The sequence below is a fragment of the Bicyclus anynana genome, chromosome 1, assembly GCF_947172395.1.
Source record: "Bicyclus anynana chromosome 1, ilBicAnyn1.1, whole genome shotgun sequence".
NCBI classification, from domain to species: Eukaryota; Metazoa; Arthropoda; class Insecta; order Lepidoptera; family Nymphalidae; genus Bicyclus; species Bicyclus anynana.
This window is the reverse complement of record NC_069083.1, coordinates 14,061,448-14,080,094: the sequence shown is the minus strand read 5'-3', so window position 1 is coordinate 14,080,094 and position 18,647 is coordinate 14,061,448. Positions and strand designations below refer to the sequence as shown.

At 38.3% G+C, this 18,647-nt stretch overlaps 1 protein-coding gene across 1 annotated transcript in view; it reads right to left on the bottom strand.

The window, feature by feature from the left end:
- Nucleotides 1-2,841: 2,841 nt before the first annotated feature.
- Nucleotides 2,842-18,647, bottom strand: part of LOC112052085 (short stature homeobox protein 2-like) — a 22,185-nt gene continuing 6,379 nt past the window's right edge. The window contains exons 2-5 of the mRNA XM_024091010.2: nucleotides 17,510-17,697; nucleotides 10,440-10,497; nucleotides 4,390-4,571; nucleotides 2,842-3,828 (exon numbers count right to left, since the gene is read on the bottom strand). Coding sequence (XP_023946778.2) covers nucleotides 3,619-3,828; nucleotides 4,390-4,571; nucleotides 10,440-10,497; nucleotides 17,510-17,697 — 638 coding nt within the window. The 3' untranslated portion in view covers nucleotides 2,842-3,618. The remainder of the gene's footprint in view (nucleotides 3,829-4,389; nucleotides 4,572-10,439; nucleotides 10,498-17,509; nucleotides 17,698-18,647) is intronic.

Here is an 18,647-nt window from a genome sequence, read left to right as displayed (position 1 = left end):
ACGGAGGTGTAGTACCACCAACACTCTCGGACAGATAATTTTTGCTCAATCATTCTTGGAAGAAAGAAAAGCTCAGTATATCAAAACCCGACCCAGACCTCGGGATTCTCGTGATCCAGAGCAATAGCGACTCCAGGAATCGATCTCCGTTTTTTGCCTATATGTTGACTCGACTTCTGGAGTCGAGTGACGTAATCGTTGTTTATTTTAGCCTTTATCACAGAAAACATACTTTATTTCGTTGTAGAGACGTCTCTATCGTGTTCTAACGTATATTACGTGTAGTAAAAAGAAAAAGGATGGCATATAATCACTCATTACCTCTACAAAACACGTCTGTGATTAGTACTGACAGTTTTTATGAGTGGATAACTAGGAGTCTACTACTTAACTAAGAGTCAGTGAATCTCCCGTAGTCGGAAAAGTGCCGAGATTGCAGTCTGTCTGCCGCTGCCGCCGGCCCTGGCGCACGGCAAGGCGCGGGATGTTTGTCTCCGATGCTAACACGATTACGCCCAATCAGCAGCGTCGCCGCCCTAATTGGGCGCCCCCGTACGAGGGCGGGCTTTTTAACAGCTTGCGCAAACATTCTCCCTGCCCGAGCCGAGCGTGACGCCAACAAAGCGCGCCTCACGTGAATTAGGATGTCGTATACAAAGTGGATACGAAATGAAAGAAAATTTATTTAAATACTACACTACACTTGTTTTTTTTGGCAGGTAATTTTTCGTTTTTGTAACTATCTGATTGTGTAGTGCCGTAGGCTCCTCAATGGGAGTTCAGCGGCGTCACCAGGAGGTTTGCGCCCAAAGGCAGAGGCAGAATAGATAGATGGACGGAACGACTCTCTAAGGACGTCTCCTCTGAGATTCGGACCTCGGCTTAGAGAGCCGTTCTGGTAGGGTGTTTTGGCTTGATATCTGATTGACTCACGATCTCGATCATGATCTGACTGGCTTACCTCTTGACTCACGATCTCGGGGGCGCTTGGACTGTGTACCAATCCAAGCGCCCCCGCTATCGTGAGTTAAAATGCCCGCATCCGGGTGACGTCAGATATCCCAGACATCGTCTTCGCCGGCGAAGACGACGTGTCTATATATTTGACGGACCAAACAGATGTAAGGGGAGAACTATCGCATATAAACAAAAGTAACATAGTTTCCCATGCAAGGAAAAACCACCTCTCTCAAAGTACCTCTGGTATCATGACCATTCAACCTGAGTACAACTCGGCAGATACTATGCATCGCGGTAATCCTTCCCCGCTCCCGACGAGAACTTGCACAACACTTACTCACTTACAGAAACTTGTTAACAAAGAATAAATAACTAGGAATCCTAATAGGTTTATACCAGTGGCATAATTATAGATGGGGTGGCAAAATGCCTGGGGCGCTGTGTTAAGTAACGAAAATTAAGTGATGATTTTTCTAGAGCCCCATCCAATGAATTTGTATAATACTCAGATGGTATACTTACGCCACTGGTTTAATCTATGCACCAGTAGCGTAACTGCCACAATTCTATTGACAAGAGAGACGTGGCAGGACCACTTGATGTGTTTAGTGAGGCGTGGAGACTGAGCCTATACATTTTGTATGAGCGTGTACAGTTTCTTAAATCCACAGATTACTTGTCTTAAATCCATGTACCTACCTAATTTAATAATTAGTTGGTAAAACTAGGTAGAACGTTACTGATCCTTTTTTTAGCAAATTTATTTGTTCTTCTAATTTTACATAAAATATTTAATTAAAAGAATGTACCTACCAAATGTGAAGAAAAGTGTATTACTTATGAAAATTTATTTTCGTAAGATACCTACTCCATTACGAGTGTGAACCATAGAATCGAATGTGATGTGTGAACTAGCCAAAATGAAAAAGATCTATAACACACAAAAATAAAAAACATCTACGCAAGTGTATGAATCACGAGCATCAATTAGTGAAATTTAAAATGTTGCGAATTTTCTTTACAAAAGCATTGATATTTATTCAGTAGATACAGAATTGTATTATCAATTTAGCAGCGGCACTGACGACTAGCAATCGGGGGCCGAGGCGGCCCTGGCGGCGTAGGTACCATCCATCACTGCTGCAAATGTACAAACAATTTGCTTCTCACACTGCGCATAAACAATATTCCTAGGGCTGCTACACAAAAAAAAAATTAAAATATTAAAGCGTAGGTATGCGACATTCGCCATTTGAATGATGACTACAGTATCTTAGGTACACTCGTAAGTCTTTCGTATGTAACTAAACATTTCCTCGCTTTGTTTTTTATTATATTTTTTTACAAAACTATATTTTGTACGTATTCAAATTAATCAGAAATTATACCTATTTATATCTACTGTACTCGTACAATGTACAGTACCTTAACTGGAATACTTGAGCATTTGACGCATTACGATGCAGTATCCGTCGTTTGCTGTCTCAGACCAATTACCATAGGACCTGCTTCGCTAGACGGTACCTATCTGTCAAAAGTATCACATAAGATCATGATCAAACATACTGCATGTTGAATCGAAGTGTTTTAATTACATTAATAAAAATTACACGTGTGTGTATTACCATTTAAATTTATAGTTGTGTGTTGTGTGAGTAAGGGCACAGGATATATTTATTGGTATCAAATATTTTAGATGTTTCGTTCGTTGTTCAAGTTTAACTCGTCCCTCTCAAAAAACGACAGATAATTATGTTGGTGATTTTGAGTCCAAAGATTGAGTTTGCTATAAATAATATATTTAAGTAGAGGCATACAGGTCATGGTATAACAGTTAGAAGAATACATTTTTATAACTATAAAAAAAAGAAATTCCCTAGTTATTATTCTTGTGGCACAACCCTATCATGTTATGCAATTTATTAAGAAAAAGCAACGTCACGTATTTTTCAATTCCCTATATTTTGTAACTCCTATTAAAGCAACGGTAATTAGTAAATACTAAGTAAATGAAAATATGTAACCGATTTATAAATTAAAAATATAAACAAGCTCAATAATTTCTAATAGTATAATTCATAATAATAGTAGATACACAGCTATAAACAGAGCATCAATTTTGTTTTATTATATTGAATCTTAGTATTAATTATATTTTACTTTTTTCGTATTTACAATCCTTAAACCTGGAACTAAAACATTTTATCAAGACAAGAAGCTTAGAATCCAAATAGTTATTAGGTAATTTTTAAATTAAGTATATTCATGAGATCATCCTTGCTCCACGATTACTCAATCACTATCACAGTTAATTCATTTACAATTTTTCCATACTAATTTTACTCATTGGTCAAAATTTTAGTCAAAACGCGAGTCACTTCATTCATACGTGAAGTTCCTTATCTTTGGGCGAGTAGTTTGATCAGTAATAACAGAAATTTCGTTTGCAATCCAATTCAAAAATATTAACCTGAAGATTGAACTAAAAACATTAGAAATGTAATTTCACGAGTAAAAAAAAAATAAAGTTTCGTCTAACTACTCGCCATAAGATCGACTACTTTACATCAAAAGTCACTCACGAAATAAATAGCCGAGTATTTTGATCAAACTTTTGATTTTTGAAATCTTCGGAACTAATCGTCATAGTAAGGTGGGCTATGTGTCCGCGGGCGCTGAGGCGGGAGAGGGCGCGGCGGCGGGCGGCGGCGTGTGTCCGCGCGCGGCCGCCATCGCTGCGGCGTGCCGCCGCGCTTTTAGCCGCAGGTCGGCAATCGACGAGGAGCGGCAGCGCGCCGCCAGCGCTGCCAGCCCCGCGTATGGAGGACACAGTGCTGCCGCCGCCACTGCTGCTGCTGCTGTCGCGTACTACGACATACACAACGGTCAACACACACACACATGAGTTTCACGAGATTTTATAGCCCTAAATCTGGCCAAACTCAGCACTAATAAATAAGTGTTGGATACTCTGCCATCTGTCATTAATGGCCGTTTTCAATAACCTATCTATCCGCCATTTCGCTTACTAAAGTTAAGAAAATCTATCTTTCTGGTCTTATCTGCTTTTCAATAACCTACTGACAGATAGTTTGACTATGTAAAGATAGTTTGACTGTTACTGTTAATTGAGGATAGCTATCTATCCGCAATCTTGGGTAGATAATACGGAATATTAAATAACGCTGTGTAAATCAAACAAATGTTTATTCGTGATATAAAGAATACAGATATAACTATTTTTTTTCATGTATTGTGTATGTAAAATGTATTTTATAGTAATTATTTGAATAAATAGTCCTTCATAATTTAACGATACGTAGGTACAATTTCAGAGTTTCGCCATATTTATCCACCGAAAAAAAATCAAGTGTGTATTTAATGAGGATTACGTGTTTCTAATAATAGGCTCTGAGGCTCGTTACTCACCTGATGAGCCGACAACAATGCAGAGTCGAAGGGCGCGAAGGCTGTCGCCGGCGGATGGGGTGCGAGTGACAGCGGCGGCGGTGGCGGCGGCCGAGGGGTCGAGTTTGCCAACCGTGGCACCGCCACATATGGCGCCACGCGACATGGCTCCAGTGGCGTTCCACCTCCGCCTACCATGAGACCTGACAACCACCATAAAGTTAATAACGTTGTCCTATAAGTTATAAATTAAAGTGTGAAGTGAATTAAATCGCTATTCTCTTTATTCTGTGGACGAGAGACAAACTTGTTTTTTTTTTAGAGACTAATACGATAGATTAAACTTATTGTATTTGTACATACATTTGCGTATGGAATTATTGCTAAAGTAGGTACTAGTTGGAATATTTTTTTGCTCTCGTTTGCCGACCACCGAAACCAACAAAAAGCACATATTTTTATTTGCTTGATTGGGACTTCAATTTTATTTATATGTAGTACAGAAGATTTAATTCCAATACAATGCAGAAAGCAATAATGAAATATAAATGCTAGTGAGACAATTAATTGAGTAGGTAAGTCTGCAGCGATGCAAATCTCGCGACGGCATTGATCCGCCTCGATTGGCAGAGACAAACGAGACGCGGCGCGCGGCAAATCCGCACAGATCCGTTCCCGAACTCCACTTAATTAAATTGATATTTAAGTAAAGCATAATTTGCTCGTAAATTAAGTGAGATTCGTTGTTTATAGCCCTCTCCGGGCGAACTGCGCAATTAATAAATTAACACGGATCTACTCGACTTAAGGTGTTCCGTGGTTGTTTTATAAAAGGTTTATTAATTTCATTTTCCGTTCACCTCAGGGCTAGAGCAAATATCTTAATTATTGAATTTAATTTATACTTTGCTTTGTTATTCGTTTAGTTAGCTCGTGTTCTGAAATATTGCATCTTTTGGGATAGATTATTTTAAATTTATGATAATTCTTATTTTTAACTAGCTACCTGCTTATGTCTGTCGAAAGGCTAATAGGACCGAAGTAGGTACCTAATTATAAATCTCGTAAGAATATAAATGAAATCCATTCCAAGTCATAATTTTTTTTAAATAAAGAGCTCTAAACGCCTAACTGTTAGTTATTATATACGAGATACCTGCACAATGGTAAAATGAAATAACGATGATGGTAGTAGTGGAGTAGATAGGTGCAAAAGCGATTCATTATGATATGATCATCAACAGTATAAAATTTTGAATATTACATAAAATATAATAATCATAATTCATAGAGGTGACAGTCTACGTTCATACAATAACAGTTAAATTACAGACAGTGTCGGCAATAATGCAAAATCACGTATGTGTGGAGCTGGGTTGGACCGAAGCGAGCGTGTAAATCAGCGCCCCGGTCGCCCGTCGACATTATCAAAATGGATGCTCCCCACGCGTATGAGTTATTTCCATATTTGACACCGAATTACTTTCGAGAAGTGCCGACATAAATACGAGCGGGAGTCCGGCCTCTTCCCTTCGCTCCGCGACCGCCGTGCATTTATTTGATTAACTTTGAGTTGTTTAATTTAATCAGATTATAAGGTGAGCTCGCGGGGGCAGCCGCGCTCGCTCGCTTATTTTAAAGCGTTCGGAACATCTTTACAGCGGTTTCTGCGTAATAAAACATCGCCACCCTCGCCAGTGCGCGAATAACTTTACAATTTCATGAACAGGGGAACAATTAGGCGTTGGTGTTTTTTTTTCTCCTTTTGAACTTTACGGCCGGTTTTATTGTTTTTTATAACGGGTGCCGCTCGCCCGAGATTTATATCTTCGTTAAAAATGAATTCTTAATTTTATGAAGATTCGTTGCCGACGGTATATGATTTGTTAGTTGGCTAACTAAAAATATTACCTATTATTTTGATTACGCAGCCTGCCAAGTAATTTATTTCAAAATTAATTACTAATACTTGAGTTTTCCACAAAATCTGTAGCCGCGTGTATTTAATTAAAGCTAAAAACATAAGTTCTTTTCACTCTTGAAAGTTTGCCGCGATTCCCGATAATAGTACGTATTATGAACGTCATATGGCAACTGTCACCGTACCCATGCTATCTGAAAAACACTTTAGTGATGCATGATAGTACCTAGTGACAATAGATGCGAAAATAGAAAATAGAAAAAAAATAGAGTCCAAAATGTTCATAATTAGCATCGTATTACCACGCAAGTACTAAAGTAGGTACTACTAAGTAATAACAACTATACCTCTTACTTATCTTTCAAAGAGATGACGTAGATAGATTACGATACTCGTATCACAATATAAAACCGCAAGCAATTGCGTGAATATGAATCAATAATAGCGTTTGTAACCTCAACGCGTCCTAAAGGGGCAAAACATAACAAATAACCGTTTCATTTCACTTTACATGATTGTTCTCGTGTTAGGCGGCGGGTGAGGCGCGGGGCAGAGGGGGGGCACATAAGTTAATAAGACATTTAGCAGGGGACGGCGGGATTGCGTCCGAATGGCTCCCGCGGGGAATCATTTTATTCGATTCTGGAGAGCAGCTTTTTTCCGCTTTACGCTCTGTTTAGCGGTTCTTAGGGACCTCGCAATCACGGGGAAGTGGCGTCTTAGAGAATCCCGTCACCCGTCACCTTGCGTTTGTTGACGAGCTCTTATGAGCGGGGACGGCACTCGCCGCAAATTGAGCAGTAAGTCGGTAATTGGTTATGATAGCGTAACGTTTGTGGGGCTTTGTGTCAGAAAACACGGAATATGGGACAGATATCATGCAATAAATAATATAATTAACTTATATTCAAGAACAGCAGATTTCAAGAACAGTAGTCAGTAGATCATGAATTTAGTAATCTGCATACATGTTTGTTATATGATATCGTTTGTGTCACTCTGCGTAGCATAATTTGAATGTAGCATGTAGCATTAGCTGATATCTACGTCAGTGCTACACCTTGGCTACGACGTAGAAGCCTACGCAATGTTTTGTTGAGAACGTAGAGACCGGATTTTATGCAACAGCATAAAAATAAAGTTTAAAAACTATAACCTGAGTCCTGACTACGTCGGTCGTCGGGTCGGAAAAGAGCGAAACAAAAAAATATTTGAGATAGAAATCGTGATGAAATACATACGTACTACAATGGCCAAGGTAGAGCCGTGTCGCTATATGCCTACCATGTACCTCTGTTTAATAGATGCTGCTGCATCTCTCTGCTGAGCTCGAGTCTCCTTTAAGAATGAGAGGGATTAGGCCTAGTCCACCACCCTGGCCCAATGCGGATTTACAGACTTTACACACGCAGGTAATTAAGAAAATTCTCTGGTATGCAGATTTCCTCACGATGTTTTTCCTTCATCTTTTAAGACACGTGATATTTAATTTCTTAAAAGGCTCACAACTGAAAAATTGGAGTTGGACCGGATTCGAACCCACGCCCTGCGGAATCGGAGGCAGAGGTCATATCCACTAGGCTATCACTGCTCTAATAGATGTGTGCCTGGCATAATCTCAGGAGGTATACATTAGGTGCGACCAACTTAATTAGTCACATTAGCGACAAGTCACCGATAATAATCATACATATTTTATCAACAATTACCTACCTTCAAGAAAAGATATTTTGTTAAAATAAATCTCCCAGCGATCTGTAAAATTTAGGGAACGGACCAACACTTATTTTATGACTTTGATATTATCGGAAAGCGCCGATATACTGGCAAATAGGATCACTCAATCGCTAAGTGCGTTGGTCCATTCCCTAAATTTATCGCTTCCCGTGTATCGCTTCCCGTGTATCGCTTGCACGTTTTTTACCGATTCGCGCGATTCCCGCCGGCCCGTTTTAATTATTCATTCGCGTGAGTTATGGTCGAATTAAAAAACTGTTAGAGTCCGACCGGCGCGGAGCGGAGCGGTAATCAAGTTAGACGGAATTATTGAGAATGTATAATGCGAGAGCTATACTTGCGTTAGCTAGCATTTTGATACTGATATGCTTTTTTGTCGTTACTACAATCGTTTTGTAGCGAAGCTAGCTAGTGTGTGTCTTTTAGAGCATAGCATCATAGCACAATGATATTGCACTGTTAATGTTCTTTATATAGGTATTATATTTATACAAGTATCAGCATAATTTAACCGAATATCAGGAAGTAGGTCAAAATTAAATTAGAAACGAAAAATAAAAAAGAAACGAAATAAAAATAAAAAGTAATACAAACCCTGACTGTTCTGGGTAAATGTTTAATATGCTGAAAATCTTTAATTATTTTTATACCTGTCATAAAAAATATAAACAAACAAAAAAATCTTGATTTATCGTCTTTTTTTCAATCAGTAGGTACTTATCTAAAATGACATTTTAAAGCGTTTTATTACCTAAAATAATATTATAATATTCTTATAAGTTATATAAAGTTATAAGTCATTAATATATGTTTTACAGTTCTTAGACTTAGTAAATAAAAGCATCTCTATCTTTCCGTCAGAGTTTATAATTTAAAGAACTAAAATATCGTTCAGCAAAAGTAACATTTTTTTTTATTTTTTATTCTTTACAAGTTAGCCCTTGACTACAATCTCACCTGGTGGTAAGTGATGATGCAGTCTAAGATGAAAGCGGGCTGACTTGGTAGGAGGAGGATGAAAATCCACACACCTTTCGGTTTCTACACGACATCGTACCGGAACGCTAAATCGCTTTGCCGGTAGGGTGGTAACTAGCCACGGCCGAAGCCTCCCACCAGCCAGACCTGGACCAATTAAGAAAATCTTAATCTGCCCAGCCGGGGATCGAACCCAGGACCTCCGTTTTGTAAATCCACTTCGCATACCACATACCGTGCATAACAAATGTCGATATGGCACGATAAATTAAAAAGTTAAACATTCAGTACTTAGGGGCAGTGTAAATTTCCACTCGAGTAAATGTTATTGTGAGCAGCGAGCGATGCCAACTCGGGGACTGTAGTTTGCCAGAATCATTTGCAATTTCTACTTTTCGACTACATTAAGCGGGGAATTTATTTAGCATAATACGTGATTCGAACATTTGTTTCCATTATAACTATCATTACCAGACCAAAGTTAACTGCATTTTGGTGTTGTCATCGCTGGCTTTACCGAACCGGCGTTTTATCTTATTTACAAATTACATATAGCCTGCGACTTCGTCCGGAATTCAGGATTTTCGTATAGGCTGATTTTTTTGGTTTGCTTATAAAAAAACAACTCATTCATTGTAAAAAAAACTACTACCTATGCATATTTTCATTTGCTAACTCTATAGTTTATAGAAGTCACTTAAAATTTACATTTCCATATTACCGGTTTGTATTCCAAAAATATAGTGAATCTGAGCAATGTGCTTAGTGGGAGTTTTCAATATTTTCATACTGTTACTATCGCGTTGACGTAAACGCGAATTTGTATGGAATTGAATCAGTTGTGCAGTAGTGCCACGAGATGGCACTGTTTGAATTCCTTTGATTTGATTTGATTTAAAATTGTTTTGATTTGATTTAATTAGAAATTCGCGTTTACGTTAACGCGATAGTAACAGTAGGTATCAAACTGCCACTAGGCTCTATGTTCTATAAAAATACAGTACACATGTTCTGACAATTTTATAATTTTAATCTAAACCTATTATAAAAATAAACAAAGAAATATAAAATTATATCATAAAGATCCGAATTAATCCGAATCGATGTTAATTTGTAAAGTTCCCAGAAGGTAGTTAATTTAGTTAAATTATTACTATTATTTGTATTGTTTTAGTAAATAATTGTAAATACATAGTGAGTTATTTTAATAAATATAATTTCTATAATCTATACTAATATATAAAACTGAAGAGTTTGTTTGTTTGTTTTAATCTCAGGAACTACTGGTCCGATTTAAAAAAATCTTTCTGTGTTAGATGGCCCATTTATCGAGGAAGGCTATAGGTATATTATCCCCGTATTCCTACGGGAAGGAGAAACATGCGGGTGAAGCCGCGCGGCATCAGCTAGTTTTTTTAAATATGCGATGACTTACCTTTATGCATCTGGCTCTCGTGCTTCCGACACTTAGCACGTCGATTTTGAAACCACACCTAAACATGAAAAATATAACGGTTTATTTTTTACATAATATAAATTATTTTTAAAATAAGAAAACATAACATTGCAATCACAGGAAAGAAAATATAATTTCTAATCAAATATCCTGCGCAAATATCCATTAATGTATTTAATCCAACGTGTATTTATGCACCTCACAAGTAAACAGTACACAGTACAGTATGCAGATAGCTAGGTAGTCAGCAGCCGGACACATAGGTCATGTTATAAATAGATATAGACGGACAGACAAATAGGCAAACACGGTTAACCGCATTATGGGGAAGAGGGCGCGCGGAACGCTGATTGCAGACAGCCATGCCTACAGCTGACCCTCGCTGTTTAAATCCTTGCTTTGTCGTTGAAAAGTTTGTTTAGATTTAGAATATGAAGGTGATCCTATGTTTTTTATGTGTTTGTACGGTGGAAGACTTCGGCCGTAGCACCTACCTACCGGCAAAGAGGTACCGCCAAGAGATTTAGAGCTTCTAGAAACCGAAAGGGGTGTGGATTTTCATCCATCTTAGACTGCATTATCGCTTACCATCAGGTGAGATTGTGGTCGAGGGATAACTTGTAAAGAATTTAAAAAAAAAGTATAATATGTGTAATATAGTATACACTCGTCCTTACGGCGATAGAAACATGAAACTCATCAAACTTAATCATACACGCATCAAACTTAAGAGTATTGGCTATAATCATTTTATGCGGACACAGCTTTATAACGACAGAAGACTATTCCTATTAGAATAGTGTATTTTGTATGTGTATTAAAAATGCCGACAAAATCTTGAAGCTTTTGGGTTTTATTCTCTACCCTCAGATAATTTTAGATTCAGAATCCATAGATTGTTAGTATGTCAGTAACATTTTTACCTTACTTATTAAATTAGTATTGTTAGTAACATAACTAACTTAAGATTTTTTTTTAACAATCGAATCATATTGGCCTTAATAGCTACTTCCACACAGTGGCCTAGTATCGGGCAGTCAGGCCTAGCAGCCCTTATGATGCCATTGCTGCTAACACGTAAACTCTGTAGGGGAGACATCGCTCTTTTACTCCTTATTGCAAAAAAGTAATTTGTATGCGCGTCTGCGAACATTTTTAAGGCGCTACAGCACCGTGGCAGCCTCAACAATATACTAAAGGCATTGTTATACTGACCACGCAGGGCGTTATAGACGCGGCGCGTGTATGACTAAAACGGTCTCGAATAAGAAATCTTTCAAGCAAAAGCAACTAAATCAAAATCGGTTCAGTTCTTTGAGAGCTATGAGGGCACGTAGACAGAGAAACAGACTTACACAAATGTCAAAGTAAACCTGTCGTTTTTGCATCGGGGGTTGATAATAATTCACAATGTTGTATTAAATGATGATATAACAATTATCAAATAGGTAAACTGATATAACAAAGTTTGTAGTTGGTCAATTTTTCATGTTATAAAGATTATATTTTTCAATTTTTAACCGACTTCCAAAAAGGAGGAGGTTTTACGTTCGGCTGTATGTATGTTTTAATGTGCAGTCTAGCATAGTGACCGTAAACGCCACAATATGGGTCATTTTGTCACTTATTTCAGTAATTTTGATTTGAACACAAATTACTGAACCGATTTTCGTGAAAAATAAAAAGGACTAATCTGGAAGTATCTTCTTCCAAACAAAGAAGTCTAAATTGGTTAATAAATGACGAAGTTATGAGGTAACAATCATTTAAAAAAACATGCGTAAAATTGAGAACCTCCTTTTTTGAAGTCGGTTAATAAAAATAACACAAACAAAGTCAGTTGACGATCGGTATAAATTCTCGGCGCAGGGATATCTGCTTATTTCACAAGTAACTTTCGCACATCCGACGACCGATAGCTAACTGGGGGAGAATTCATTAGCTCTGATTACATTAGACAATTCCGACTAAATGACAAGCAAACATGTAAATATACCTCTTCATTTTATGCTAAACATTCCCCGTACTATACGACGTAATCGAATTAGCCTTATTATGACCTGTGACCCGGAAAACGAATGCACATTGTGTACATGTAAATTATAAATTGTGGTTTGGACTGGTCCAAAAATCAATAACCGAGTACACGATTTATTCATATATTCCCGAAGGAAATATAAAAATCGCTTGATTTGCTTGGATTGTTTGAGTGTCTGGACTTTTGATAGCTACTGCCTGACAAACACACACTCCTTTGTGATCACATAATGCTTATAAGATACCAATATAAGATTCCTTCAATCTTCACCGAACAACACGGCTATTCTCTAACGATGTTTTGTATAATTCGCAAGTGCGAGTTTCGAATTCACTGCTATCTTTCTCATTTCTCAGTATCGTGTAGAGAGAGATAGAGGTGAATTCGAAACTAGCACTTGCGAGATATAAAAATATCGTTACAGAATAGCCTAGCAGGTTATTGGATGAAAAGGTTTTTAATGACAAATTAAATAATAGGTAGGTATGTCAATAAATATATTGGAAATGGGTTGAATAAGAAATTCAGGATATGATTCAGATCTGATGTTTCACAGATAACCCTACCACCGTGGTCGTAATGAAATAATATTTTTCTACTCCCATTTCGAAATCTACTCAATATAAAACCTCAAACCATATCACAAAGCTATTCATTCCTACAGGTCGTTTGGTATTGTCCATTACCACACATTGTAGCATGGGTAAACCACGCTTCAGTTTTTTATTTAAATTTTTAAATAGTTCCATGTCATTGGCTACAAAAGTTCAGACTTCTATACATGAGACAAATCTAGGAGGAAACGCGGTACGCCGAGAAAATCCAATTACATATTATTAATTTATATAACAAGTTTTGTTAATTCTTTTATCATGGTCGTAGAAAAAGTACATCATGTAGTTAGCGATTGTAGCATTATATGACAGTGGGATTAATAACTATTATTTTATTTATTTATTTATTTATTTAGAAAGGAAAACTTACAGTTAAATAAAAAATAAGAAAAATAACAACGTAGAAAACAGAGTAAAGCCAATTTTCAAGTTTTCGCGAATAATAAAACCAGTATATTCTAATATATTCCAATAAAAGATAAGTAGGTTGGTATGTGAATTCCTAGACACCTTAAGTTGACACTAGTGAAGACGTAATGCTTCTCGGGGTCAAAGCTTTTATCTATTTATTCGATCTTCCCCCACGACCGGACATCACTTAACGCCGATCGGTCACTAATCGCGATATATCGCCGGTAAACGAGCCCTTGTTCGATTAAATCTAATAGTGTGAGGGTATTCAATTGAAGGGCGAATTGAGAACACTGTTACGGCTAATGAGGTATAAATAAATAAATAATTTATTTATTTATTAATACTATAATGCGCAAAAAATTAACAAAGAAAATAATAAAAACCCGACCAAGTTCGTGTCAGGCCACGCACAGTGTAGGGTTCCGTAAATTAAATTAGCACTTTAAAACCCTTATAATTTACAAAAATATCGATATCGATACTCCACACAGGATAAATGAGAAAAAAATCGTCCTCACTTTGCATCTAGGGAAGAAATACCAAAAGTTTTATTTTTAATTTTCTTTTTCCACTTTATAGGCGTAATTAGTATACATACTCATGCCAAATTTCCAGCATTCTAGTAGTTATATGCCTCTGCGCTAAACTTCGGATGAACGGACGAACAAACGGACGGGGATTGCGAAACTATAAGGGTTCCTTGTGGACTACGGAACCCTAAAAACATACCTACAGCCGAACATAGAACCTCCCTTTTGGAAGTCGGTTAAAAGTCAATTAAACTAATGTAATTATATCCACTCAGTCAGCTAAATATCAATAATAATTAAAATTATTATAAGCAAATCGCTTTACCAACCCCAAGAGACGACAAGACTAGGCAAAATGGTACCGCATATGTACTTGTATGTTATCATTGTTATACCTACCAGTGAGAAGGTACCTACATTCTCTTGTACTTGTTAGGTGTAATCAAATGAATTAATAATAAGTGATCCAATGAAACTCCAGGGGTCATGACGTAGTAACTCCTAATTGATGTCGTATTCGCACGTGATTATTCCAAAAGCTTGGTGTTATTATTTTAAACTTCTGAATAATTTTAGTTAATTATATAATCCGACCAAGTGCATATCGGGACGCGTGTCCCGTGTAGGGTTCCGCAGTTAAATGACATAAATGGCGAGTTGATTGGCGGCTTTTGGCTGGTCGACTACAACTCTTTTAATTTTAATTCCTACTTATCTTTGTTAGTTTTCCTTTAATTTCATTAATTATATACTAGATACTTCTCTGATTTATTGTCACGTATCTATTAACAGGGCCGGAATTGCCCAGTGGACCTCTGCCTTCGATTTGGAGGAAGTAGGTTCGAATCCGTTCCGGGGCAAACACCACTTTTTAGTTATGTGCATTTTAAGAAATTAAATAGTTAATAATTAAAGTGTCAAAAGGTGAAGGAAAAACATGGTGAGGAAACTGGCATACCTGAGAATTTTCTTAATTCTCTACGTGTGAACTCTGCCAATACGCATTGGGCCCGCGTAGTGGACTATTAGCTTAACTCACTTTCTGAGACGAGACTCGTGATCAATAGTGAGCCGAATATGGGTTGTTAATAATCATGATCTATAAACAACTGTTTAGTTGGCAAACATTAATAAGCACTAGGGCAACAGAAAAATAGATCCCTACATCGAAAAAAATAGTGTCTTAGAATATATTTGTAATACCTATTAAGTATAGTAGGTATAATAAATGTTCAGGGTTTCCACGTAGGCGAAGTCGCGGGCGACCGCTAGTTTAGCAACCGACTTAAAAAAAGGAGGAGGTTCTCAATTCAACGCGTATGTTTTTATCTCATAACTTCGTTATTTATTAACCAATTTGGAAAATTCCTTTTTGTTTGAAAGAGTATTTCTGAAGAGTATTTATACATTGAAAGAGTTCCTGACTGGTCCCATTACATTTTCATGAAAATCGGTTTAGTAATTTTGTGTTAATATCAAAATAACTGAAATATGTCTTAGAAGTCGGTTCCATTTCTAAGTTAAAAAGATTAATCATATCTTATTCCTAAATAATGTGCATGACATGTGTCTATCAGTAAAGCACCTACTGAATGGAATTGATACTTAGTGCAACAAATAAATCACCTTTTTTATTCTTTACAAGATAACCCTTGACTACAATCTCACCTGATGGTAAGTGATGATGTAATCTAAGATGGAAGCGGGTTAACTTATTAGGAGGAGGTTGAAAATCCACACCCCTTTACGGGTACGCTAAATCCTACATCCTTATAACCTGTTAGTTATAATCATGTAAGAAGGGTCCAAGCAATGCCAGCAATTAGGTACATCCACTCTCTGTCGCTAAAACAGCATGGGATAATTTTTAGTGTGATGTTTAGGAAGAGTAGACTCAATATAATCGAGTTTCATATCATTTGTGTTGTAAAAGGCTTATTAGTATTTTATAATTAATGCAATCTATACTCGTATACCTATATATATTTCTAATCGACTACGCAGGGCTGCCCCTAGCCAATTGGCACGTCGATTTTCTTTCTACGATCGCTAACGCTTCGAAAACTAGAAAGATGTTTGGGAATGACATTTGCAATCGACAGGTCACGTGATCAAAATCTGTCATTCCCATACATTTTCCTCTCTTCCCTCGTTACTTCTAAATTACCTACATATCATAATTTAACAAATGAGATGTCGTTGGACGTAGATTTTCTGTCTGTAGTCGTAAAGTAAACGAATTTAAATAAATAATTGAAATTTAATTTGATTATTTTTTGATTATTACATAAATGATGCATATTTTTTTATTGTTACTTCCGTGGTAGGTATTTATTTATTATTTCCGAGTCATGATAATTTTAATGCAAACATCACACAGTTTGAGGGATACTCAATTTTTCAGAAAAATTACAGTAGACAAAGCGTCTTTATGCTCGTGAATGGTTAAGTTACAGTATGAAGTCAAGGCCACATAGTAAGCGTAAACACGAAAACAAACATGCAGAGGTTTTAATTTTAGTACTCCTATGTGAAGAGGAGTATCAGCTGCTCCAGACTGAAATTCGTGCGCAAGCGGCGCTGCTGCAACAGTACCTGGACTCTAGCTTCGCTGAGGCCGAGGCGTTGGTTGAGCTCCTAACGCATGAAGGCGTCAGGGTAGTGGAACTTGTCGAATAGTCTCTCTAGCTCGCTTCAGTGTGAAGTTGCTTGCGCTGCTGCAACTGTACCTGGACTCTAGCTTCGCTGAGGCCGAGGCGCTGGCTGAGCTCCTCGCGCATGAAGGCGTCAGGGTAGTGCGTCTCGTTGAACAGTCTCTTCAGCTCGCTCCAGAGTGAAGATCGTGCGCGAGCGGCGCTGCTTGCGCTGCTGCTATCGTACCTGGACTCTAGCTTCGCTGAGACCGAGGCGCTGGCTGAGCTCCTCGCGCATGAAGGCGTCAGGGTAGTGCATCTCGTCTAACAGTCTCTCCAGCTCGCTCCAGAGTAAAGTTGGTGCGCAAGCTGCGCTGCTTGCGTTGCTGCTACTGTACCTGGACTCTTGCTTCGCTGAGCTCCCCGCGCATGAAGGCGTCGGGGTAGTGCATCTCGTCGAACAGCCTCTCCAGCTCGCCCAGCTGCTCCAGAGTGAAGTTTGCGCGCGAGCTCCGCTGCTTCCGCTGCTGCTATCGTACCTGGACTCTAGCTTCGCTGAGGCCGAGGCGCTGGCTGAGCTCCTCGCGCATGAAGGCTTCAGGGTAGTGCATCTCGTCTAACAGTCTCGCCAGCTCGCTCCAGAGTATAGTTGGTGCGCAAGCTGCGCTGCTTGCGTTGCTGCTACTGTACCTGGACTCATGCTTCGCTGAGCTCCCCACGCATGAAGGCGTCGGGGTAGTGCATCTCGTCGAACAGCCTCTCCAGCTCGCCCAGCTACTCCAGAGTGAAGTTCGTGTGCGAGCGGCGTTACTTGCCGTACCTGGACTCTTGCTTCGCTGAGGCCGAGGCGCTGGCTGAGCTCCTCGCGCATGAAGGCGTCAGGGTAATGCGTCTCGTCGAACAGCCTCTCCAGCTCGCCCAGCTGCTCCAGAGTGAAGTTGGTGCGCGAGCGGCGCTGCTTGCCGCTGTTGCTGCTGTTTATGCTGCCGTTTGATTTGTCCGTGAGATCTGTAGAATAGTTTTTAATGAGTTCTTGACCATAGAATATCTCAAAGCTGAAGTGAATATACTGCGCCACGGAGGCCGTAAAATAAATTCAGAAAATTGTTGATCACAGACGGCGTAGGATCACTGAGTTTGGAAATCCCTACAAAAAGCCCATGTCCAGCGGTGGGTGACCGTCGGCTGATGATGATAATGATAGACATGGAAATTTTATACAAAAATACATAGAAATGGTGAGTTTCTCTCGAAACCATAGACAAGGCATACGCAATGTAAGATTTCTTTGTATTCAGAGGCATGCTCCAGATAAAATCGAACGTAAGACGCAATTGTATTTGATAATTAAAGGGTGTAGGTTCGAATCCGGTCCGGCCATGCATCTCCAACTTTCAAGTTATGTGCATTTTAAGAAATTAAATATAACGCGTCTCAAACAGTGAAGGAAAATCGTGAGGAAATCTGCATATCTGAGAATTTTCTTAATTCTCTACGTGTGTGAAGTCTGCCAATCTGCATTGGGCCAGCGTGGTAGGCTGTTGGTCTAACCCCTCTCATACTAAGAAGAGACTTATGCTCAGCAGTGAGCCGAATATGGGTTGATAATGAAGACTTTATGGCGGATTTGGGTTTGAATGAGTAAAGTTAATTGCACAGCCCTTATTAATTATTGCCTAGTTGACAAGTTTTTGTAAATTTATAATTATAAACTTAGGCACAGCGCTTTGAAAGGGAGTAGGCCTTATGGAATGGCAAGGATATCCTTATTATATTTTTTAATAACAGGATTTAGATGAAATCTACTTAGATAATTATTTTGTGCACCACCCAAATCACCCACGATGCCTAAGTATTTCGATCGAAAAAAAAGTGTATCTCGTCCTAAAACCTAGATTATAATATCTTTAAAATCTATAGATAAACATACCTCTAGATAAACATAATAGATAAGTTAC